Source organism: Pleuronectes platessa, chromosome 4, assembly GCF_947347685.1.
Source record: "Pleuronectes platessa chromosome 4, fPlePla1.1, whole genome shotgun sequence".
Classification (NCBI taxonomy): domain Eukaryota; kingdom Metazoa; phylum Chordata; class Actinopteri; order Pleuronectiformes; family Pleuronectidae; genus Pleuronectes; species Pleuronectes platessa.
The window spans coordinates 9,961,770-9,979,017 of NC_070629.1; the positions used below are offsets into that span (position 1 = coordinate 9,961,770).

The 17,248-nt window shown below is 40.9% G+C and overlaps 4 protein-coding genes across 5 annotated transcripts; 3 read left to right on the forward strand and 1 right to left on the reverse strand.

Moving 5' to 3' along the window:
* Window positions 1-1,873: 1,873 nt before the first annotated feature.
* On the forward strand, window positions 1,874-7,919 carry prkab1b (protein kinase, AMP-activated, beta 1 non-catalytic subunit, b). Of its 2 annotated transcripts, XM_053420909.1 has the most exons (9): window positions 1,874-2,081; window positions 2,274-2,390; window positions 3,199-3,362; window positions 4,582-4,751; window positions 4,839-4,932; window positions 5,026-5,140; window positions 6,011-6,144; window positions 6,233-6,301; window positions 7,303-7,919. In XM_053420909.1, exons 3-9 carry the CDS (start codon window positions 3,216-3,218, stop codon window positions 7,378-7,380), a joined length of 807 nt encoding a protein of 268 aa, XP_053276884.1. In that variant the 5' UTR covers window positions 1,874-2,081; window positions 2,274-2,390; window positions 3,199-3,215; the 3' UTR covers window positions 7,381-7,919. The 2 variants fall into 2 exon arrangements, with proteins under 2 accessions (XP_053276884.1, XP_053276883.1); XM_053420908.1 differs by lacking the exon at window positions 1,874-2,081 and having other exon boundaries at window positions 2,088-2,390.
* Window positions 7,776-9,230, reverse strand: LOC128438355 (phospholipase A2). The gene is made up of 4 exons (XM_053420911.1): window positions 9,070-9,230; window positions 8,780-8,936; window positions 8,552-8,679; window positions 7,776-8,106 (listed from the first exon to the last, which is right to left on the reverse strand). Exons 1-4 carry the CDS (start codon window positions 9,200-9,202, stop codon window positions 7,982-7,984), a joined length of 543 nt encoding a protein of 180 aa, XP_053276886.1. The 5' UTR covers window positions 9,203-9,230; the 3' UTR covers window positions 7,776-7,981.
* On the forward strand, window positions 7,958-11,811 carry LOC128438356 (phospholipase A2, minor isoenzyme). The gene is made up of 2 exons (XM_053420912.1): window positions 7,958-10,393; window positions 11,203-11,811. Exons 1-2 carry the CDS (start codon window positions 10,242-10,244, stop codon window positions 11,459-11,461), a joined length of 411 nt encoding a protein of 136 aa, XP_053276887.1. The 5' UTR covers window positions 7,958-10,241; the 3' UTR covers window positions 11,462-11,811.
* Window positions 11,812-12,925: 1,114 nt separating this feature from the next.
* On the forward strand, window positions 12,926-14,649 carry LOC128438357 (cytochrome c oxidase subunit 6A, mitochondrial). The gene is made up of 3 exons (XM_053420913.1): window positions 12,926-13,079; window positions 14,092-14,234; window positions 14,340-14,649. Exons 1-3 carry the CDS (start codon window positions 12,977-12,979, stop codon window positions 14,427-14,429), a joined length of 336 nt encoding a protein of 111 aa, XP_053276888.1. The 5' UTR covers window positions 12,926-12,976; the 3' UTR covers window positions 14,430-14,649.
* Window positions 14,650-17,248: the final 2,599 nt, after the last annotated feature.

Sequence of the window (17,248 nt, forward strand, 5' to 3'; positions counted from 1 at the left end):
AAAATGACAAGAAGGGTTTTATTATAATATGACAAATCGTTGACATCTTGAAGCTCATCCAGTCAGTGTTGCCATTAATGTTAGTGACCCAGTTGTGTTTAGTATTACTAATACAATGTTATATTAGCTTAAATCTTCAGTTTGTTTTGCAGCAGCTAAGTGAAGCAGTAAGTCAATGTAGTAATATAATCAGAAATAAAAAAGGGGACTATACATCCTGATACAAATCTCTCTCTCTCTCTCTCTCTCTCTCTCTCTCTCTCTCTCTCTCTCGCTCTCTCTCTAACTTCTATACACAGGGGTGTAATTGAACAGGAAGGAGATCCAGCTGGAGACACACAAGGAGCATCATCTCAGTGAAAATCGGCTCCAGAAAACCGTCTCAATAGATCACACGAGAAGCTGTGGCGGAATCATGACACACACATTGACCCACCAGACTGACCATTAGCCACCACTGTGTTGCTATCGGCAGGTTTAAGAAATTATGATATGGTACTTACTAGGGGGGAAAAGAACATTAACTGTGTACTGCTGGTTTATAACCATTACAGACTATTACTAACCCTGACCCTGTGGGTAAAGAGGTGACCTGTCCAGCACTGAAATACTGATGAATCCTCTTATTTTGAGTGAGCACAGTTACAGGCTTTGAATACAGTGTATGGATTACATAAAATTGTATATCTGTAAGAACGTCTGACAGAAACCAGATGAGATATGGAGCACAGACACTGCTAAGCTGACCTGCAGCAATTTTACAAACCACTGACCACGGCTTTCATTTTTACAAGCCACACAACTAGGACGATAAAAAATACGTCATAAATAATATCTACAAGGAAAACAAAAAAACACTGTCTACCTCATTCAGATTTATAACATATCTGGTCTTTTTTTTAATTTTGAATGGAGAATTGGTAATAATTGTATCGTTAACATGGATTAAATGTGTCCTCAGCAGTTGCATTTCAGTTTATAAAGGTTATTAGATCTAGTAAAGAAATTATTTAGGGCACTTTGTCCTTCTCAGGGAATTTGACCAATATTTGATGTAGAGTTCGTCACCACCAATTGGATTGGCATGCTTGAGTGTTTGTAGTCGTAAAAGAGGGGCAAATTGTTTGTCAAAAATATATCAACAGTAGTCTATGCAAGCCATTTTCAGACATGAACTCTGGGGTCACACACTCCTGATGTCCACAGAATTGGGTCCAGACTTTCTCCGGAGGTTTTCTTTCACACATCAACAACGTGGCAGGAGATTCTCCGTTCAGACGTGTTCCTAATAACACAGAAATCTCTGGTGAGGGGTGGCACAGCATGAAGAATCAGGAGGTACTGCTGTTTTTACACATGAGCTCTGCGTAAAATCTTGATAATTGGCTACGGAGTTTACCCAGAGTTTGCATGGCACACATGCAGAACACGGCGGGAGGTTTTCTGCTCAGAACAGCAGCACATCCTCCGTATTATTCACGTGAGAGGCGGAGCCATAGATATGAGCAGTGGAGTGTAGCAGGCAGAGACAGGAAGTGACTATTAACTCTTCTTTGTAGATCAGTTGATCATGTTTGCAGCACTCAGATCCTGTTGTCAACTTTTATCACAACAAACTCTCTTGTCAGTGTCAATGTCAGTTTTATTTATAAGGCTAATTTAAAACAGCTTGGTTGACCATAGTGCTTGACAAAGTAAAAGGTTCTTCTATGTGTGTCATCGCTTTTCCACTGATCCGCCTGAACTCAAGAGGTCAGGCAGATCAAATCTGTAGAAACTGCAAAGCCTCTCCCTCGGACATTTGCGTTCACAAAGGCACCTCCTCCTGAGAAAACACGGAGGAACCATGGAGTCCAGCGCTTGTCTGAAAGCAGCTACTGTGGGACCGCTTGCGGTATCGCGGACCTGAGGTTGAAAACCACCGATCAGACTTCAACTTCCGCCAATGTTTTCACGAGTATCTCTGAACACGCACACACACACTTTGTGCGTTACAATAACGCAGGGACAGTGTATGTACAGTCTGGTGAGCATCGGGTTAAACTTCAACTCCTGAGCTCGAGGAGGAGGAGGCGGAAGAGGTGTGCTTTCCTTACCATAAACACACACGCGCATACACACACACAGTGGACTTTCGTTCAAATGGCGACAACGCGCACACTTCGGTGGAGAACAGGAGACTAAAGAAAAAGGAGGCAGGAAAAACAAAGACTCAGGTTCTTCACATTGTTCAGAAGCTGTGGGATGTGACCTCTCTTCCGCTTTCTCCTCAGTCCACGAGGAAAACGCCTCGGAAACAGCAGCGATACAACCAACGAGTTTCCACCCGGAAACAGATGCACATCGGAGCAGAGACGGCAGCCACCTACACCTCAGCTGAGAAGATCCAGGTGAGCGGAACACTGAGTCACTGACTCACTAACAACACTGACAGTCATGTTGCTGCAGATCACACTCATTAGACACTCTGCACACGTCGCTGTGTGTTTCTGAGATACAAACTAAACTGTTCTTTGATCAAACACATGAATGATGGACTTAATATCACATTTATAACCAAAATTCTAAAAGGAATCTACGTTTAGGGGTTGAACAAATAGACTGTATATAAGGTTGAACACAGCTCATAACGCCACCTAGTGTTTCAAACCTTCCTGGACTTTGCAGGGCCAGTGCTTACATGGAGTCAACCCCTTGGTATGACTATGTCATGACCCTTTATCTATATATGTAAAGGTTAACACTGGGTAGTCCTAGGTGGTCAGCCCCCCCACCCCAGCCAACAGCGATCGCTTGATCCCTAAACATTTACCATTCAGGGTTAGGGTGTCTTATGAAGTTGGGTTAGGGTAAGAGTTAGGGTTAGGGTTAGGGTGTCTTATGAAGTTGAGGCTTCCTGCCTCCTGTGTTTCCTTGGTGACCAAGACCACAGCCGTTAGTGCCAGCGGTTCAAACAGCTTGGAATGACCAAGGTCTCGGCCAACAGTAAACTCCGGATTTTATGCCACATTTGTGTCGCAAAAGTGTGAGTGCTGCTACTGGAGTCATCACTCATACTTTAGTCATCACTCATACTTTAGTCTAAATGTACAAGGCTCCACCAAATAAAAAATGATGGCCCACTAACTGTGGTCTCCTGCTGGTCTCTGCTCTGCACGTCTCAGGACACTGACTTGATCTTGATGTGTGTCTTTGCAGTGGTTGGCGTCACCAGGATGGGGAACAGTAGCAGTGACAGGTCCAGCGGGGGTCAGGGTGAAAGGTCAGACAGAGATGGAGCGCAGGGAGGGAAGGAGGCACGTCCTAACATCCTGATGGACAGCATAGAGGACTCAGATCTGTTCCAGAGGGATGACTCAAAGGTAAAACCAGGTGTTAATCATACACACATACCATCCACTCTATGTGATGCCGTGAAAAAGCCCTTTAATAACCTATATGTCATATTTATGGAGTAATCCATTACATTGGACAGCATTTGCAGATTTATTATGAATTGCATATGATTATGAACTACCACAATTTTGAGTTTTTTTGTTTGTTGATTTGCATCTGATAGATGTTAAATGTTTAATAGCTTTTCATTTGCCCCATAAACCTCAACCAAAACATTTTTCAAAATAATGTTTTGGTACATTGAAGTTTTTTAAATGTTAAAATAACTTCAGTTGGCAACAAACACATGAATAAAGTTTGTTCATCTTTTTATCAATAAGTTATATTAACACAATCGATAACTTGTATTAAACAATTTTTTATTAGTAACATTTTTATTTTATTTTTATGTTGCCAATTTAAACCAAATTTCTATTGTAGGTAAAAATTACCATTTTTTATGTAAGATGCAGCTCAAACAGTGACTGATGCCCCACTCTTGTGTTTTGGTCTTGTGACTGTATCACATGCCTTCAGAATCTGAAGTGTCCGTATCTATAAAAGGTTCCCAAGACCCATCTGTGTATTTGTTTTCTAAGAAACATTTAGAATGTTTGGTCTTGAACAAGCTCCATCCCAAATTTATATTTAATGCAATAGGTTGGTAAACTCAGGTGCCGGTAAGAATATCTGCCATCTGAAATGTGAGAGCCCAGCTGCCTAAGGGTTTTCTGTTGGTATCCTGTAAGACAAAAGAGAGGAAATATGGGTCTTAACAAAAATGGGAATGTTATTCTTTGTAATTCGTTCTAATAAAAACTATTGTAAAGTCTCAGGTTTAGCAGTTTACCATTAGTATTACAATGAAGTCTTTACAGAACAGCACCACCTTTGTGCAGTTACTTTTGTAAGATAACAAAGTATAATGGCAGATGTGGCTAACATATTTAGCAAACATATTTGTATTAATCAGACTTACCAAGAACCTCCAATAATTGAAATGTCCATGAAGAACGTGTATTACGTCTGTTCTCATTAGCTCAAGTTAAAAACACAGTTATCAGAAAACACACTATAAAACACACTAACACATGTCGACTCAATCTTCAGCTCCCTCCCTGGTCAGGAGGTGTGTATGTGTTGCGGTGCAAATGCTAAAGTTGCTCTCATAAACACGGCAACCATACATGTATCCATGCTTTCTAGGCTCCACAGGAAATACAAGAGTTTCTGGCCTGGCAGCAGGACCTGGAGAGCGACAGCAAAAGTCCAACGCAGGACAAGCCAACTGTGTTCAGGTGGTCGGGGGTCGCCAAGGAAGTCTTTGTGTCCGGCTCTTTTAACAACTGGGCCACCAAGATCCCACTCAACAGAAGGTAGTTTGACTCACGCAAAGCAACATCTTGCATGCTTGAACTGAATCATGAAGTTGTGACTCATGGCTCTCTCTCTCTCAATCCCAGCCAGAAGAACTTTGTGGCGATCGTGGAACTGCCGGAGGGAGAGCACCAGTACAAGTTCTGTGTGGACGGTCAGTGGACTCTGGATCCGACCGGGGTGAGTGAGAAAACAAAATTTCAATTATTTGTTACAGTAAAGCCTTTTGTACACCTACAAGTGTTGATATCAAATTCCTGTTTACACTCGCAGGCTGTGATGACGGCTAAAACTGGAACAGTCAATAACGTTATCCAGGTGAAGAGAACTGACTTTGAAGTTTTTGACGCCCTCAGGATTGACTCAGAGGACTCTGTCGATATTTCAGGTACTGGTACCTGTATTCACTCATTAACCCTCAGGAGTCACAGGCTATTTTAACTGTGTTTGAATGCCTTTGAATTGGCCTCTATATGCCACATTAAAAATGTTTCCCATGCCCTCGTTGGGTAAATTTTTTCAGCATAACATTGCCTACATTACCAAACTATACTTTCTTATCTTGACAGAGTATATCAATATTGGACTTAAAAATAAACAAAAAACATCAAGTCTTTATATGGAGAATTATGTTTTTAACTATAAAAAACACCGATATGCTCGATAAAACATTTTCAAAGTTAAAAATGTAGTAGTAAATGTGAAGATGTAATTGTAAAAGTGATATAATATCAAGTAATAGGAACCTTTTTGAAAAAAATATTAGGTGTGCAGAGACTTTCTTTTCTTAGCTATAAAACTCTTTAAAACAGTTTATGTACTTAGTTAGACAAATAGGTATGTCACAATTTTTGCATCACAGAGTGAGGAGAGTTCCCAAGTAATGCCAATTGAACACATGAAAGGTCAAACTGAGAAAAATCAAACGCAGTGTGTTTCATGGTGTGGGGTTCATTTATTGGGAAGTTGTTGGAAATGCTAACTATCAGAGTCTGTCCCTGTTTCTCCCGCTGCTCTCTCCCTGCTCTCTGCTCAGTTTCCCTCGTCCCCTTCCTAGTTTTTTCAGCTTGTACAGTAGCACCAGTTTTTTTCTGAGCAATGTCTGATTACTTCTTACATAGCTTGTAATCCTCAGTGACATTCGCTAATGCTGGTGACATTTGCTTGTGTATGTGTGGACCCTTGGAAGGATCCTGTCTTCCTCATTTTTGAATGTGGGGCTGTTTTTAAAGAGTGTTATGTGATCGTTCTTTCCCAGACTTGTCCAGTTCCCCGCCCGGCCCCTACCAACAGGACGCATATGTGATCAAGACAGAGGACAAGATCAAACACCCTCCTATCTTACCTCCACACCTGTTGCAAGTGCTGCTCAACAAGGACACAGTGATCTCTGTAAGTACAGGTTTTTTGACTCTCACCACTCCAGAAACCTTTTTTCCCCCACTGAAATTCACCCTCTACTCTTATCTACTCCTATCAGTGTGACCCAACGCTACTTCCAGAGCCCAACCATGTGATGCTCAATCACCTGTATGCCCTCTCCATCAAGGTAACAAGTCCTTATCAAACATATCTGCTTTTTAATGTTGTCCCTCATAATAAAAGCCTGGTGAAAATGATGGATCAACCCCTCTGTCTCTCAGAGAGAATGCACACATTGGCGTAGCTTTGGTTTTTATTTTACTCACAATGCTTTTAAAGGAGACATATGCTCATGCTTAGGTTCATAGTTTTAATTTGTGTTATTGCTTGAAATGGGTTTTTCCCTGTAATGTTCAGAAAACGCATCACTTGGGAACTGTACATTGCTGCAGCTCCTCTTTTCAGCCTCTGTCTGAAACGCTTATCCAGACTCTGGATAAAACCTGGTCTGCTCTGATTGGCCAGCTCTCCCACTCTTTTGTGATCGTTCAACCGCTTCCTGTATATGCAGGATATGTCGGCCTCCACTCAGTCCGGACTGATGTAGGCAGCAGCTACAGTGTTTATAGAGACATTTGGAATCCATTGTATGCGCTGACTTTTTAATTCTGTGAGGTTTATATACACATTGATGCTGATTGGACAACACCTCTCACACACCCACTATTTCGAGAAAACATGTCATCCAACCTGGAAACCGCGGCAAAGCGGTGTTTTGATATTGAACGTGGTCCTGGCTTTGTTCGGGGGCATTCCAGACTAGACGCTAGGCGTGCATTATGCGAACATGGAGTATTGTGATCACAATTGTGTCACATGACATTCCTCTTTTCACATGACATCCCAATGAGGCAGAGGTATAAGCCAAGGTACTGCTGAGGGGTATTCCAGGAGCAGGTTTTTTTGAGGAGTAAAGGAGCTCCCTTTGGACTTTTTAACTATTAAATAAATCTTTATAACACACTAGAGGAAAGGGATAATCTGAAAACCTCTGAAGCTCTGAATGACTCTCTTTTATCACTTCTCTTATGTAGCCTCAGAAAAGTCAAAACAAATTCTCCTTTAACAGTGTAAACATTCAGCTTGAAGCTTTTTTCTGATCTAAACACTCTTGTCCTTGTGTTTCAGGACGGGGTGATGGTTCTCAGTGCAACACACCGATACAAAAAGAAGTACGTGACAACTCTTCTGTACAAGCCAATATAACCCACAGAGCCATGATCCAGCCTTGTGTGTTGGAACAATCATTTGTCTGCTTTTGTACACAGGTGCTACTGTGACTGTTTTCTTCACAGTGAACCTAAATGTCTTCCTGATTTCATTTTAAACATCCTGTAATATTTTGAAAATGTGGTGCATATTGTAGAAACTGCAGCCTAATGCTTCCTTCTTTATGAAGATTTTGTATCAAACAGAAGAAGAAGAAAAAAGAAAGGGTCAAATGAAGTTTTCATTGTAACCTCAGTTAATCCAGATATGTCAATTAGACACAATAGACACTGGTCGACTTCATTTTATCTTCAGCTTCAAAAGCTCAACTTTGACCTCTGCTTGATAACATCTTCTTATGTGAGCAAATAGATGTGAGGAGACACAGAGGATGAAATTCGAAAGGATGGCAAGTCTTTATTATTTTTATTTTAAACTTACTCCTTTGCACAAAATCAGACATTTTTTATATGAGGGTTTTATTTTTAAATGAGTGAGAAATAAAGAATTTGAAAAAAAGATTTTACAAATTCAAACATTCTCTTGAACAATTTTTTTTTGGGGGGGGGGGGGGGGGTTGTGAGACGAGTTGCATAACTCAGTTGACACAGTGGACTTTGGAATCCAGGTTCTTGTTTTCAGGGTTGTACGTGGTCTGAGCGAAGCAGTGAGCTGCCACCCGATCACACTCGCACACAGCAGCCTGGCACTTATTGTTGGTCGCTGAGGAGAAAAGGTTATAACAAAACCTCAAGCATGTTTCACAAATAGTCGGGTTTGGTGACACCAGCATGACGGTGCTCCACAGGAGAGCATTTGTCTGCCGTGGACTTGTCTCAAGCTGGTTTGTGTAATACCGATATATTTGTTTGAATAGAGTTGCTAAATATACAGCACCACACACAGCTCCAACTATCAATAGTATTGCACCTCATCTGTTTACAGTAAATGGCAAGAGTCCGTGATCAGCACTTTACACTGGGAGGAAAATACTGGTTGTGTCATGTCATATGGGTATATCTGTTTTAAATGTAAATATTGTACCTATTCTTTGTATAATTTTGACCATCGCCATCCAAGAACTTTTTAAATGTCATTTCATTTCAACATTTCATTAAGGAAGAGCTAGTAGTATTACAGTATGAATGTGAAGTGTAAATGACGGTACCTGAGCAGGTCACTCGTTGGTTTGAGCAGGTGAAATCATAAACCAGAACGTAGGGCAGGTCGGCGATGGCCGTGCACCCAGGCACCCTCCTGCTCGTTGCGTAGCAATTGTCGTGAACCTTACAGCACCTATGGATACAGGAGGAAAGGGGCGAGTATTTGAAAAGTGTCTTTTTGTTTTAAAGATGAAGACTGAAGAGATAAATATTGACGAATGTCTGTTCCCTACATGTCTACTTCATCCCGAGGGGTGCCTTTGCCGCTGAAGCCGCACCAGCAGCCGTAATCATTGTAGGCCAGGGGGTTAACACCGGGCTGGGCGCACTGGATCAGGTTCGCAAACTGCCATAAGGCCTTGGGCACCACAGCACCGCTGGCTATACAAGCTGGTGGAGACACAATAGATCAGGAGAAAATAAGTACAAGATACATATATGATAGACAGAGCTATGAGAAAAGTTATTCACAAAGAATCAGCTGTATCTGTAAAGGGCTGATATAGTTCATTTTCAGTCTTACCAGTGAGAAGCAGCAGCAGCAGAGGAGCCGTCAGATTCATGGCTGCAGGAAAAAATAACCTCACACTGTGCTGCAGCCTGTCCTTATAGGACGGGAGGTGTGAGAAAACCAGAGATAAGAGGGAAACAAGCATGTGGCGGCTGTCAGCTGGAACGTGTAATCAGCCTGTGAGACCTGTGCATTTAGTTCAGCTAGTATCAGTGGTGGAATCTAATCATATTCACTCAATTACTGTTATTACTTCAGCAGAAATTCAGGGAGTTGTTTTTCATGTCACTTGAATTCAAAAGCAAATTTTTTACCTTTCATTTAGCAGCATTTCTCCAACAGATTAAGTTACTATTTACTTTACAGATAAGGATTTTACATACAAAACATATGCCTTGAAAATATGATGCACCGTTCTGAGATTGCTCTACTCTTCATCCTGGTCATATTCAGTCTGTTACAACAGTGTAGAATAAGACATTTTGAGTTCATCCACAGGAAACATGACACAGCTGGTCTCTTTCACTTTGGGTTCCTCCCTCAAACCTTCATTTATTCTCCTCTCATTTGTTTGTCAGAAAAAAGACTAATGCAATATTTTCAAATCAAATATTCACCTCTACATGTATTCCTGCTCACTCTGGACTCACTTGATTTAGCATTTTCCCTTTAGACAGAAGTTAATTTAAAAAAAAAGAAACAGTCCAACATACAGCTGTGTAAATAGCCAGCACTTGTTCAAGTTCCCATGACCTCTCCTGCTCGAGCTTGATGCTCACGTCAACACAAAAGGAAACTGTGCATAGTACAACATGACAAAGTCAGATATGTATATAAGCAGAATTTGTGTTTATATGCAAAAAAAAAGTTCATACTGTATGTGAATATTTGTAAGTACTCACTAAACATGTGTACACATGACAAAATGGAAAAGGATGGAAGAATCCTTGAGTCTCCTCTTGATGTCAACAGTCAGTATTTAGTTTTAAGCTTCAGAGCCGAAATCATATCCTGTAAGATGTCCCTGACTGGCTCCCTGACTGGCTCCCTGCTCGTCCAGTTCCTCAGCCTCCTGGCTGTGAGTACTCAGAAGCCTTTGTATTCTCCACTCTTATTCTTCGGATTTTTGTGTGCAAGTCTGACTGATCAGCGTCCCGGGTGCATTTTGGTTTCATGTGACGCTGATGTTGTGTCTACCGAGTGTCCGAGCTCTGTTGCAGTTCAGGGCGATGATCCTCTGCGCTGCTCCTGGAAGCCAACCGGTGCTGGACCACACTAAATATGGCTGTGACTGTGGGCAAGGAGGCTCCGGCACAGCTGTGGATGAGCCTGACAGGTAAGAACTTGGGTGCAGAAAAACTAAAACATGAGTTGTTCTGGATCAAAATGTCAAAAAAAGAAATGCCTTATCCCGCAATATAAAAGAAAGGATTTAGGAAAAATCAGCACAAAAATTAAATGGCTTCTTCTCTGACCCATACCACATCCTGCCACGTTTCATGTTCCATCTGTCCAGTAGTTTTTGAGTATTCCTGCTAACTAACAAACCAACAAACAAACAAATGGAAAGGGGTAAAAACACAACCCCCTTGGCAGCAGTTAGAATTCATAGTTATAAATTAGGAGCAGCTTGATTGAATATAAGGGTACTGTCTGGTTTGGTGGAGGTATGCGCTCTTCTGATTCCCAATCTGCACTGTGGGTTCATAAAGTGGTTCTGTAGTTCCTCAGTAAAGTCAGACTTAAAGGGTCAAATCATCCTTCGCAATAAAAAAAAATATATATTTTCTGACTTGACATCTAGTGTTGTCTTTCATACAAGCATTTTCTATCATCATAAAGGCCACAGTGGTTCCAGCTTCTACCAAGTGAATATTTGCTGGTTTTATTTTCCCCTAATTGGTTGGGTGTAGGACTCATGTTCAGACATTTGGAGAAATGAGCTTGAAAATCGAGATGACAACTTGTCAGTATCCTTTTCTGTTTTGAACCAAATGACAAATCAATGAATTGGAAAAGGAATTGTCAAACTGAAACAAGGTGATTAGTAGCAGCAACATAAGGTAATTTAAAGCCTCTAAAAGATGAATGATTGAAATGTGGAAGTTGCTGTGATGTTATCCCTATACTTTGTGCTTGTTATAGATGCTGTCAGGTCTACGACCATTGCTACACTGATGCCATGCAACACGGAGCTTGCCAGCATATCGTGGACAACCCTTACACTGAAACATACAGCTACATCTGTGACGAGGCCTGCAAGACTGTCACCTGTCCGGTGGGAGTCTTCAACAACAATTTTGTCTTAAACATGGCAACTTTTATCTACTATCTAATGAGGTTTCTTTTATTATTTTCTAACTGGGCCTTTGGAAGACAAGGAACAAATTGTCCGTTGTTATAGTGTATGTAGCAAATTCTTATATCTCTGTCGGCCTCTCAGCTGATGACAGACGACAACAGTCCCTGTAAGAAGTTCATCTGTGAGTGTAAGAGGAAAGCAGCCATGTTCTTTGCCAGCACAGATTATAATGAAGGACACTCTCACCTTCTAAGTGACCGCTGCAAGTCGGCTAAGTGATGCACAGTGAGGAGAAACTCTCCGCCAGCACTCAGGATTGTGAAAATACTCTACTCAAGCTATATCCATGAAATTTTGTGGAGATGTGAGGCTTGACTTAAGAAATAATTAATTTAGTTTCCAAATGAGGCCTTGGTGGAGGTATGCATTCTCTGAGTACCCTTCTAATGTGTTTGTCTGTCTTATTTTGAAGGATTAACTAAAGACTACATGACATTACCACAAAAATTCGTTTGTTGAGTGTTTCTGTGCCCAAGTTCTTAACGGTCAAACTTGTTTGGCAGAGCTTCCTTGCCCACAGTAGCAAGTTTGAAGGAAAGATATCTGTGTGTGTGAAACTTGATCCGGATTTGAATAAAAATCCAGATCTAGTGAATTTAAATATGGTTTATATCAGGTACTGTAGGGCATTGGCAGAGGTATACGCTCTACTGAGTGATCTTTATAATATTTTTACATTAACGGGCCTGAAAACATATCAACATTGAATTCTCCTGGATATCTACATTATTCTAGAGGACCAAGTGGAAAAGTCCGCTTCTGCTGAGCGTCTCACTCTGACATTTGCGTTCACACATGCATCTCCTCTAGAAGAAATACAGAGGAACTGCGGAATTCAGTGCAAGTCTGAAAGCAGCGCGAATGTAGACTGCTCTTGCTAGCTTTTCCAGGATTACAAACCCTAGCTTTAACTTGAATTTGTGTCCCATTTTTTGTGGGGTTTATTTTCAGATTTCTTCCTACAGTTATTAATATAGTTAAATGGTGGCAAAATAGGTTGAACACCTAAACCTCACAAGCTCCTCCACAGTGTTCAGAACCAGCAGGTGTCCTCCTTGTGCTCGACATTGCTCCTCGGCTGTGCTCCAGGTCACAGCCGTGGTGGAAGCCGGAGGCAGCTTTTGTGGAAAGACGCCCATCCATTCCAACATGTTCGTAGTTTGATGAAGATTAGGTAGAGTCGGATCGTCTTTGTGAAATAAACCTCCACTGATTTTGATTGATATTGCAGTATTTAGTTTTTACCTCTAACTCTAACAAAATATTAATTGCAGATAAACCAGGTATGATGAACACAAGGTTTATTTAGTTCTTTCTGCAATATCTTTAATGAAAATTCTGCACACAACGTCCACAAAACACAAACAACAGAAAGTGACAGTATATTGTAGAACTGTTTGAGGAGGACTAATATGAATGAATAATTCTGAAGTATCTAAATTAAATTTCTGTAGTTCTCCGCCTCGCCGCTGGGGGTAGCAGAGGTGTCGAGCCTGACCCTACACGTCACACCCAGATACAAATCTCTTCCGGTCCCACCGGCTCTCAGAAAGGAAAATGGCGGCCCTGCGAAGCGTCTTCAAAGCGGTGCTGAGGTCTTCTTCGACCCAGACCCGGCGCCAGCTTTCTGCGACTGCCGGCGACGGACACGGTGCTTTAGGTAACTATTGTAACCCGTTAGAAGTCACCGGTTGTCTCTCGCGGCTTTGATCTCGTGTTGTGACGGTGACCTTGCTCGGCTAACGATAGCAGTGTAAGCATTAGCTAAACATCCTTGAGCGGGTATCTGCCAAAACCATCCACGTTTAACGTGACAGTTAACAATTATGAATTGATTTACTTGGCTTTGAAACGCCACGGTGTCGCGAACAGCATGGCCGGTTAGTTCAAGAGCAACTGCAGCGTCGCTACGGGTCCGATGTCACTGTTCGATGTTGGAGTTTCTAATAACGAGTAGTTCACACAACTACTGCAAAAGTAAGAGCTAAGAATCCTGCTCAACATAGGAGTAAAGATGTGGTAATACTGTGGAGAGGAGAGGCACGTCAAAGGAACACAATAAAAAACATGTCGGGGTCGTCAGAAGTCACTGTCATTAAAACAAATGAACCGTTACATCGTTATGTTTTACTTTTTTCACGTCATTTAATTGTTAATTGAGACAGAAATTATAATTCAACTGAAAAAGGGTGTTTGTTTGATTACTTTCAGATCTGAACGTGATATTTGTTTACTATGTTACAGGCTTAAACTAATAACATCCATGTTAATTTAACAGCACGCTGAGGTGCCATGGTGTGGCCTAAAATAAAGGTGTCTTATATGTGTGTCTTAAGGTTTTGGGGAAACTGGGTAAAGTCTTGGTCAGAGGGCAACTAGCTGCATGCAATAGGTGACTTCAGCATTTGCTGCAAAGGGCAACCTGACTGTGTCTCAACTCAAGGGCTGCATCGTTCACAGGCTGCACCTTAAGACAGATTGCCCACAAAGGAAGCGGTCTTTGTGGTCAGCCAGATGGAATTCAAGTTATTATTGTAACTTTTTATTATTATGCATAGTTACAGATTTTCTGTTGGCATAAAATTGGTATTATTCCACATTTTCACATTATTGCGCATCTGATGCTTTTGATTTCTTTGTTTGTTAAACGTATCTATGTCTTTCTCTTCTAGCTGAGAAATGGAGGATGCTCAGTTTCTTGATTGCCGTTCCTGGTGTTGCGGTGTGCATGTTGAACATGTACCTGAAGCAGACTCACCATAGCGAGGAACGGCCGGAGTTCGTCCCTTACTCCCACCTTCGCATTCGCACCAAGGTCTGACTTTGTTCATCAAATAATTCACGTTTTAAACTCTGTCTCATGTGCCGCTTCACTATTTTGATTAACTTATGTGTGATCTTATTGTTTTTATCCCCATAGGCTTTTCCTTGGGGAGATGGCAAGAAAAGCCTTTTCCACAACCCCCATGTGAATGCCCTTCCTGATGGCTATGACGAAGATCATGAGTGAAGCCTCCCTTCAGGTCTCACAACGGGGACCAATCCCTCAGCGATTGTTACTGGACCACACTCGCATTCAGTTTACTTTTATCTTTTTCTTTTTCTGCTTTACCTCGTCGCTCTCAACATTGGGCAACCAAACCAACAATTTGGTTTTCTCTGGACCATTAAACAAAATGTCCACTTAAACTGAATAAACTTAAATAAATAAAGAAACTATTATTACCTCATTTTCATGGTTTGTCATTTTGTCGATGTGATGTTTGTATTCAAGGCTCTTAGATAGTTGAGTTAGCTTGAATATCCACATATGTAAATAATAAAACTACAAAAGTTTATTTATTTGCTTCATTTTTGCCGTTGTGATATTGTCCATGCAGGCTCATGGCTCATACAGGACGAATTATAATAATTGAGTCACTGTAAATGTTAACATTTGTGCTTTCTCTGCTCTAAATCCAAATATTTGCTGTGAAATAAGCCTGTGCACTAGTGTATGACTCAATAGGTATAGCTACAGTATAACATCAGCTCTCATCGGATAATGAATTAGACTCTGGGGGCAATTGCAAATATTTTGGGGCCTCTGGTGCAAACAGTGGATATCTGAGAAAAGACTTTACTCCATGCACACTGTTTACAGCCTGGCGAGTTACTTTTATTAGGTGAGTCAAACCCTTCCTCCCTCGAAATACAAACAGTGATATTTTTTGCAGGTGTCTTAAGTCCAGATGTCACTTTGGCGATCTCTGTTAACAGTTATTTGCATATGAATGAAGACAAATCTAAACCGTGATAGCCTGATGCAATTCTGTGAATGTTATTAGGCTCTCTGGGTCTCCACTTGGACTGTTCAACTGCGGACAACCAAAGCCTGCTCAAATATGATTGGTGAAATGAGAAACGGAAACCAGGAGGCTCCTCGTACCCAAATCTTGTCCCTCGCCTCCAAATTACACACATTCACATGCTGATTCTAATAGAGATTCAACCAAATGCTACTGAATTGAACTGACACTGAGATATTTATGGGCATAATGCAAAAAAAAAGTTTTATTAAAGGGAAAAGCACCACACAGAAGATATCCGCATTGACGTTGAAGATATAAAGACGGGTGTTCATAACATTGGTGAAGACTTGGCTCTATTTAAGTTTCCAATAACTGCATCCTCAACATCACAAGCATTTAACTCAAGCAGCTAAATGGAATTCAACCATCATTCAACAACCATTACACTCAGTACTGTGACATGTCAGACTACCAAGTTTGAAAGAGACCTATCCACAGATTTGATTCGTAGTACAGTCCAGCATTGGGGAAGCCCAACATTTAAATTCAGCAATTTAGTTTGTACCTGTTAAACAGATTTTCCCCCCAAAAATAATTAAATTCATTTGTAGCGAATTTCATAGGAGGACCATGTTTTTTCTTTTTTAATATCAGAAAACATACATACATTTTGTATAACACAAAAAAAGATGTGTTACATGGCCGTCGTCAGGCCTCTTTGAGGGGGGCTGGAGCTACTCTAAAATGTTCTTAAGCCCCCCCCATATAAACATTTTTTTTACAAACAAAGTAGACAGACACTTGATATAAACAATATTGGTTTAAATGAATTTGATTGGTTTAATGATCATAGTTCAACTTTCACTTCAAAGTGTAAAGCCCAGGCGATACAGAGATCACATGAGTCTGCACAATACTGAGGAATGCCACAAGAGAGCGCCACCGTGACCAAAATGGATATACAGAGATTTCCCAAGAGGAAAGTAAGTCATCACGACTGCTGGTAGTAGTAATGAGTTAACTCCAGCTAACTAGCAGCGGAGGGTCCCTTGTAAAATCAATGAACCAGGCGCATCCGACAAATAAAAGCCTGGCTAGCCCAGTCAGATAATTGTTAGCATGAAGTTGATTTCTGTCACTTGTGTGAGCTCTGTAAAAAAAAAGAGAGCAAAGCCTTGGTCAGTGGCTTGTTATCATTATCATCAATGGAAAAGAATAATACAATAATAATAATAATCAGTCCACCACCCCTCTTGGCATCTTTAGGCACAGAATGAGTGAAACCAAGGAAAACAAGGAGAGTGATAGGAGGAGACCTCTACCTCTAAGGTGAGTCAAAAGGATTTGACAGTATAGAGTAATTTGGGATGCAGACAATCTTATCAGAGTTTTATGGAAATCAATAGGGATATATAGGAAACATTTCCATATATAGTTTATTTGATGACTTTTGTTAAGGAAGAAGAGGCAAGCGATGTATGTTAGCCAAAATTTTGCCTGAAACCAAAGATTTGGGGTTCCTATTTGAATTAAATCAGTATTTTAGCCCAAAAAACATTTCTCAGAGGACTGTGCTACAAAGCTTTAGTGGTGTTAAACTGCTAACTTGATGGATTTGTTCAAACCTTCAGTATGACACTTATTAATGAAAGACTGTGGAGAGCTACTTGGTAGCAGTTCTACGTGTGTAAACAAATCCATCAAGGTAACTGGTCATTTTGAATACAGTCTGTCACTTTAGAACACATATACGTTCATCTCTATTGCTGTGTGATGTTCAAATAAATGTATTTTTCTCTTTGCTTTCTTTTAACCGTCTCCTATTGATTGCCCTCAATTTTGTATTTTAACTCGTAAAGCAACTTGTATCTACGTTTTGAAAGGCGCTGTATAAATTCAGTTTACTATCATTGCTGTTGATATAGAAATCCAGTGGAATTGAGGGTATAGTTGGCCAGTCTGCAGTCATGGATGTGAAATCTACCGCACAGTCATTAGGTGTATAACGGAGTCAGTGATGTAGTTCTCGTGGTTCATC

What these genes read in the sequence shown, in the direction of transcription:
- LOC128438356 (XM_053420912.1), top strand. Translation starts at nt 10,242, where the DNA reads ATGTTGTGTCTACCGAGTGTCCGAGCTCTGTTGCAGTTCAGGGCGATG. An exon ending in GCTGTGGATGAGCCTGACAG is followed by an intron (nt 10,394 to 11,202) that starts GTAAGAACTTGG and finishes TGCTTGTTATAG; the next exon opens with ATGCTGTCAGGTCTACGACC.
- prkab1b (XM_053420909.1), top strand. Translation starts at nt 3,216, where the DNA reads ATGGGGAACAGTAGCAGTGACAGGTCCAGCGGGGGTCAGGGTGAAAGG. An exon ending in AAGATCCCACTCAACAGAAG is followed by an intron (nt 4,752 to 4,838) that starts GTAGTTTGACTC and finishes TCTCAATCCCAG; the next exon opens with CCAGAAGAACTTTGTGGCGA. An exon ending in TGTATGCCCTCTCCATCAAG is followed by an intron (nt 6,302 to 7,302) that starts GTAACAAGTCCT and finishes CTTGTGTTTCAG; the next exon opens with GACGGGGTGATGGTTCTCAG.
- LOC128438355 (XM_053420911.1), bottom strand. Translation starts at nt 9,202, where the DNA reads ATGCTTGTTTCCCTCTTATCTCTGGTTTTCTCACACCTCCCGTCCTAT. An exon ending in GCTGCTGCTGCTTCTCACTG is followed by an intron (nt 8,937 to 9,069) that starts GTAAGACTGAAA and finishes TGTCTCCACCAG; the next exon opens with CTTGTATAGCCAGCGGTGCT. An exon ending in CCTCGGGATGAAGTAGACAT is followed by an intron (nt 8,680 to 8,779) that starts GTAGGGAACAGA and finishes CTGTATCCATAG; the next exon opens with GTGCTGTAAGGTTCACGACA.
- LOC128438357 (XM_053420913.1), top strand. Translation starts at nt 12,977, where the DNA reads ATGGCGGCCCTGCGAAGCGTCTTCAAAGCGGTGCTGAGGTCTTCTTCG. An exon ending in CGACGGACACGGTGCTTTAG is followed by an intron (nt 13,080 to 14,091) that starts GTAACTATTGTA and finishes TTTCTCTTCTAG; the next exon opens with CTGAGAAATGGAGGATGCTC. An exon ending in ACCTTCGCATTCGCACCAAG is followed by an intron (nt 14,235 to 14,339) that starts GTCTGACTTTGT and finishes TTATCCCCATAG; the next exon opens with GCTTTTCCTTGGGGAGATGG.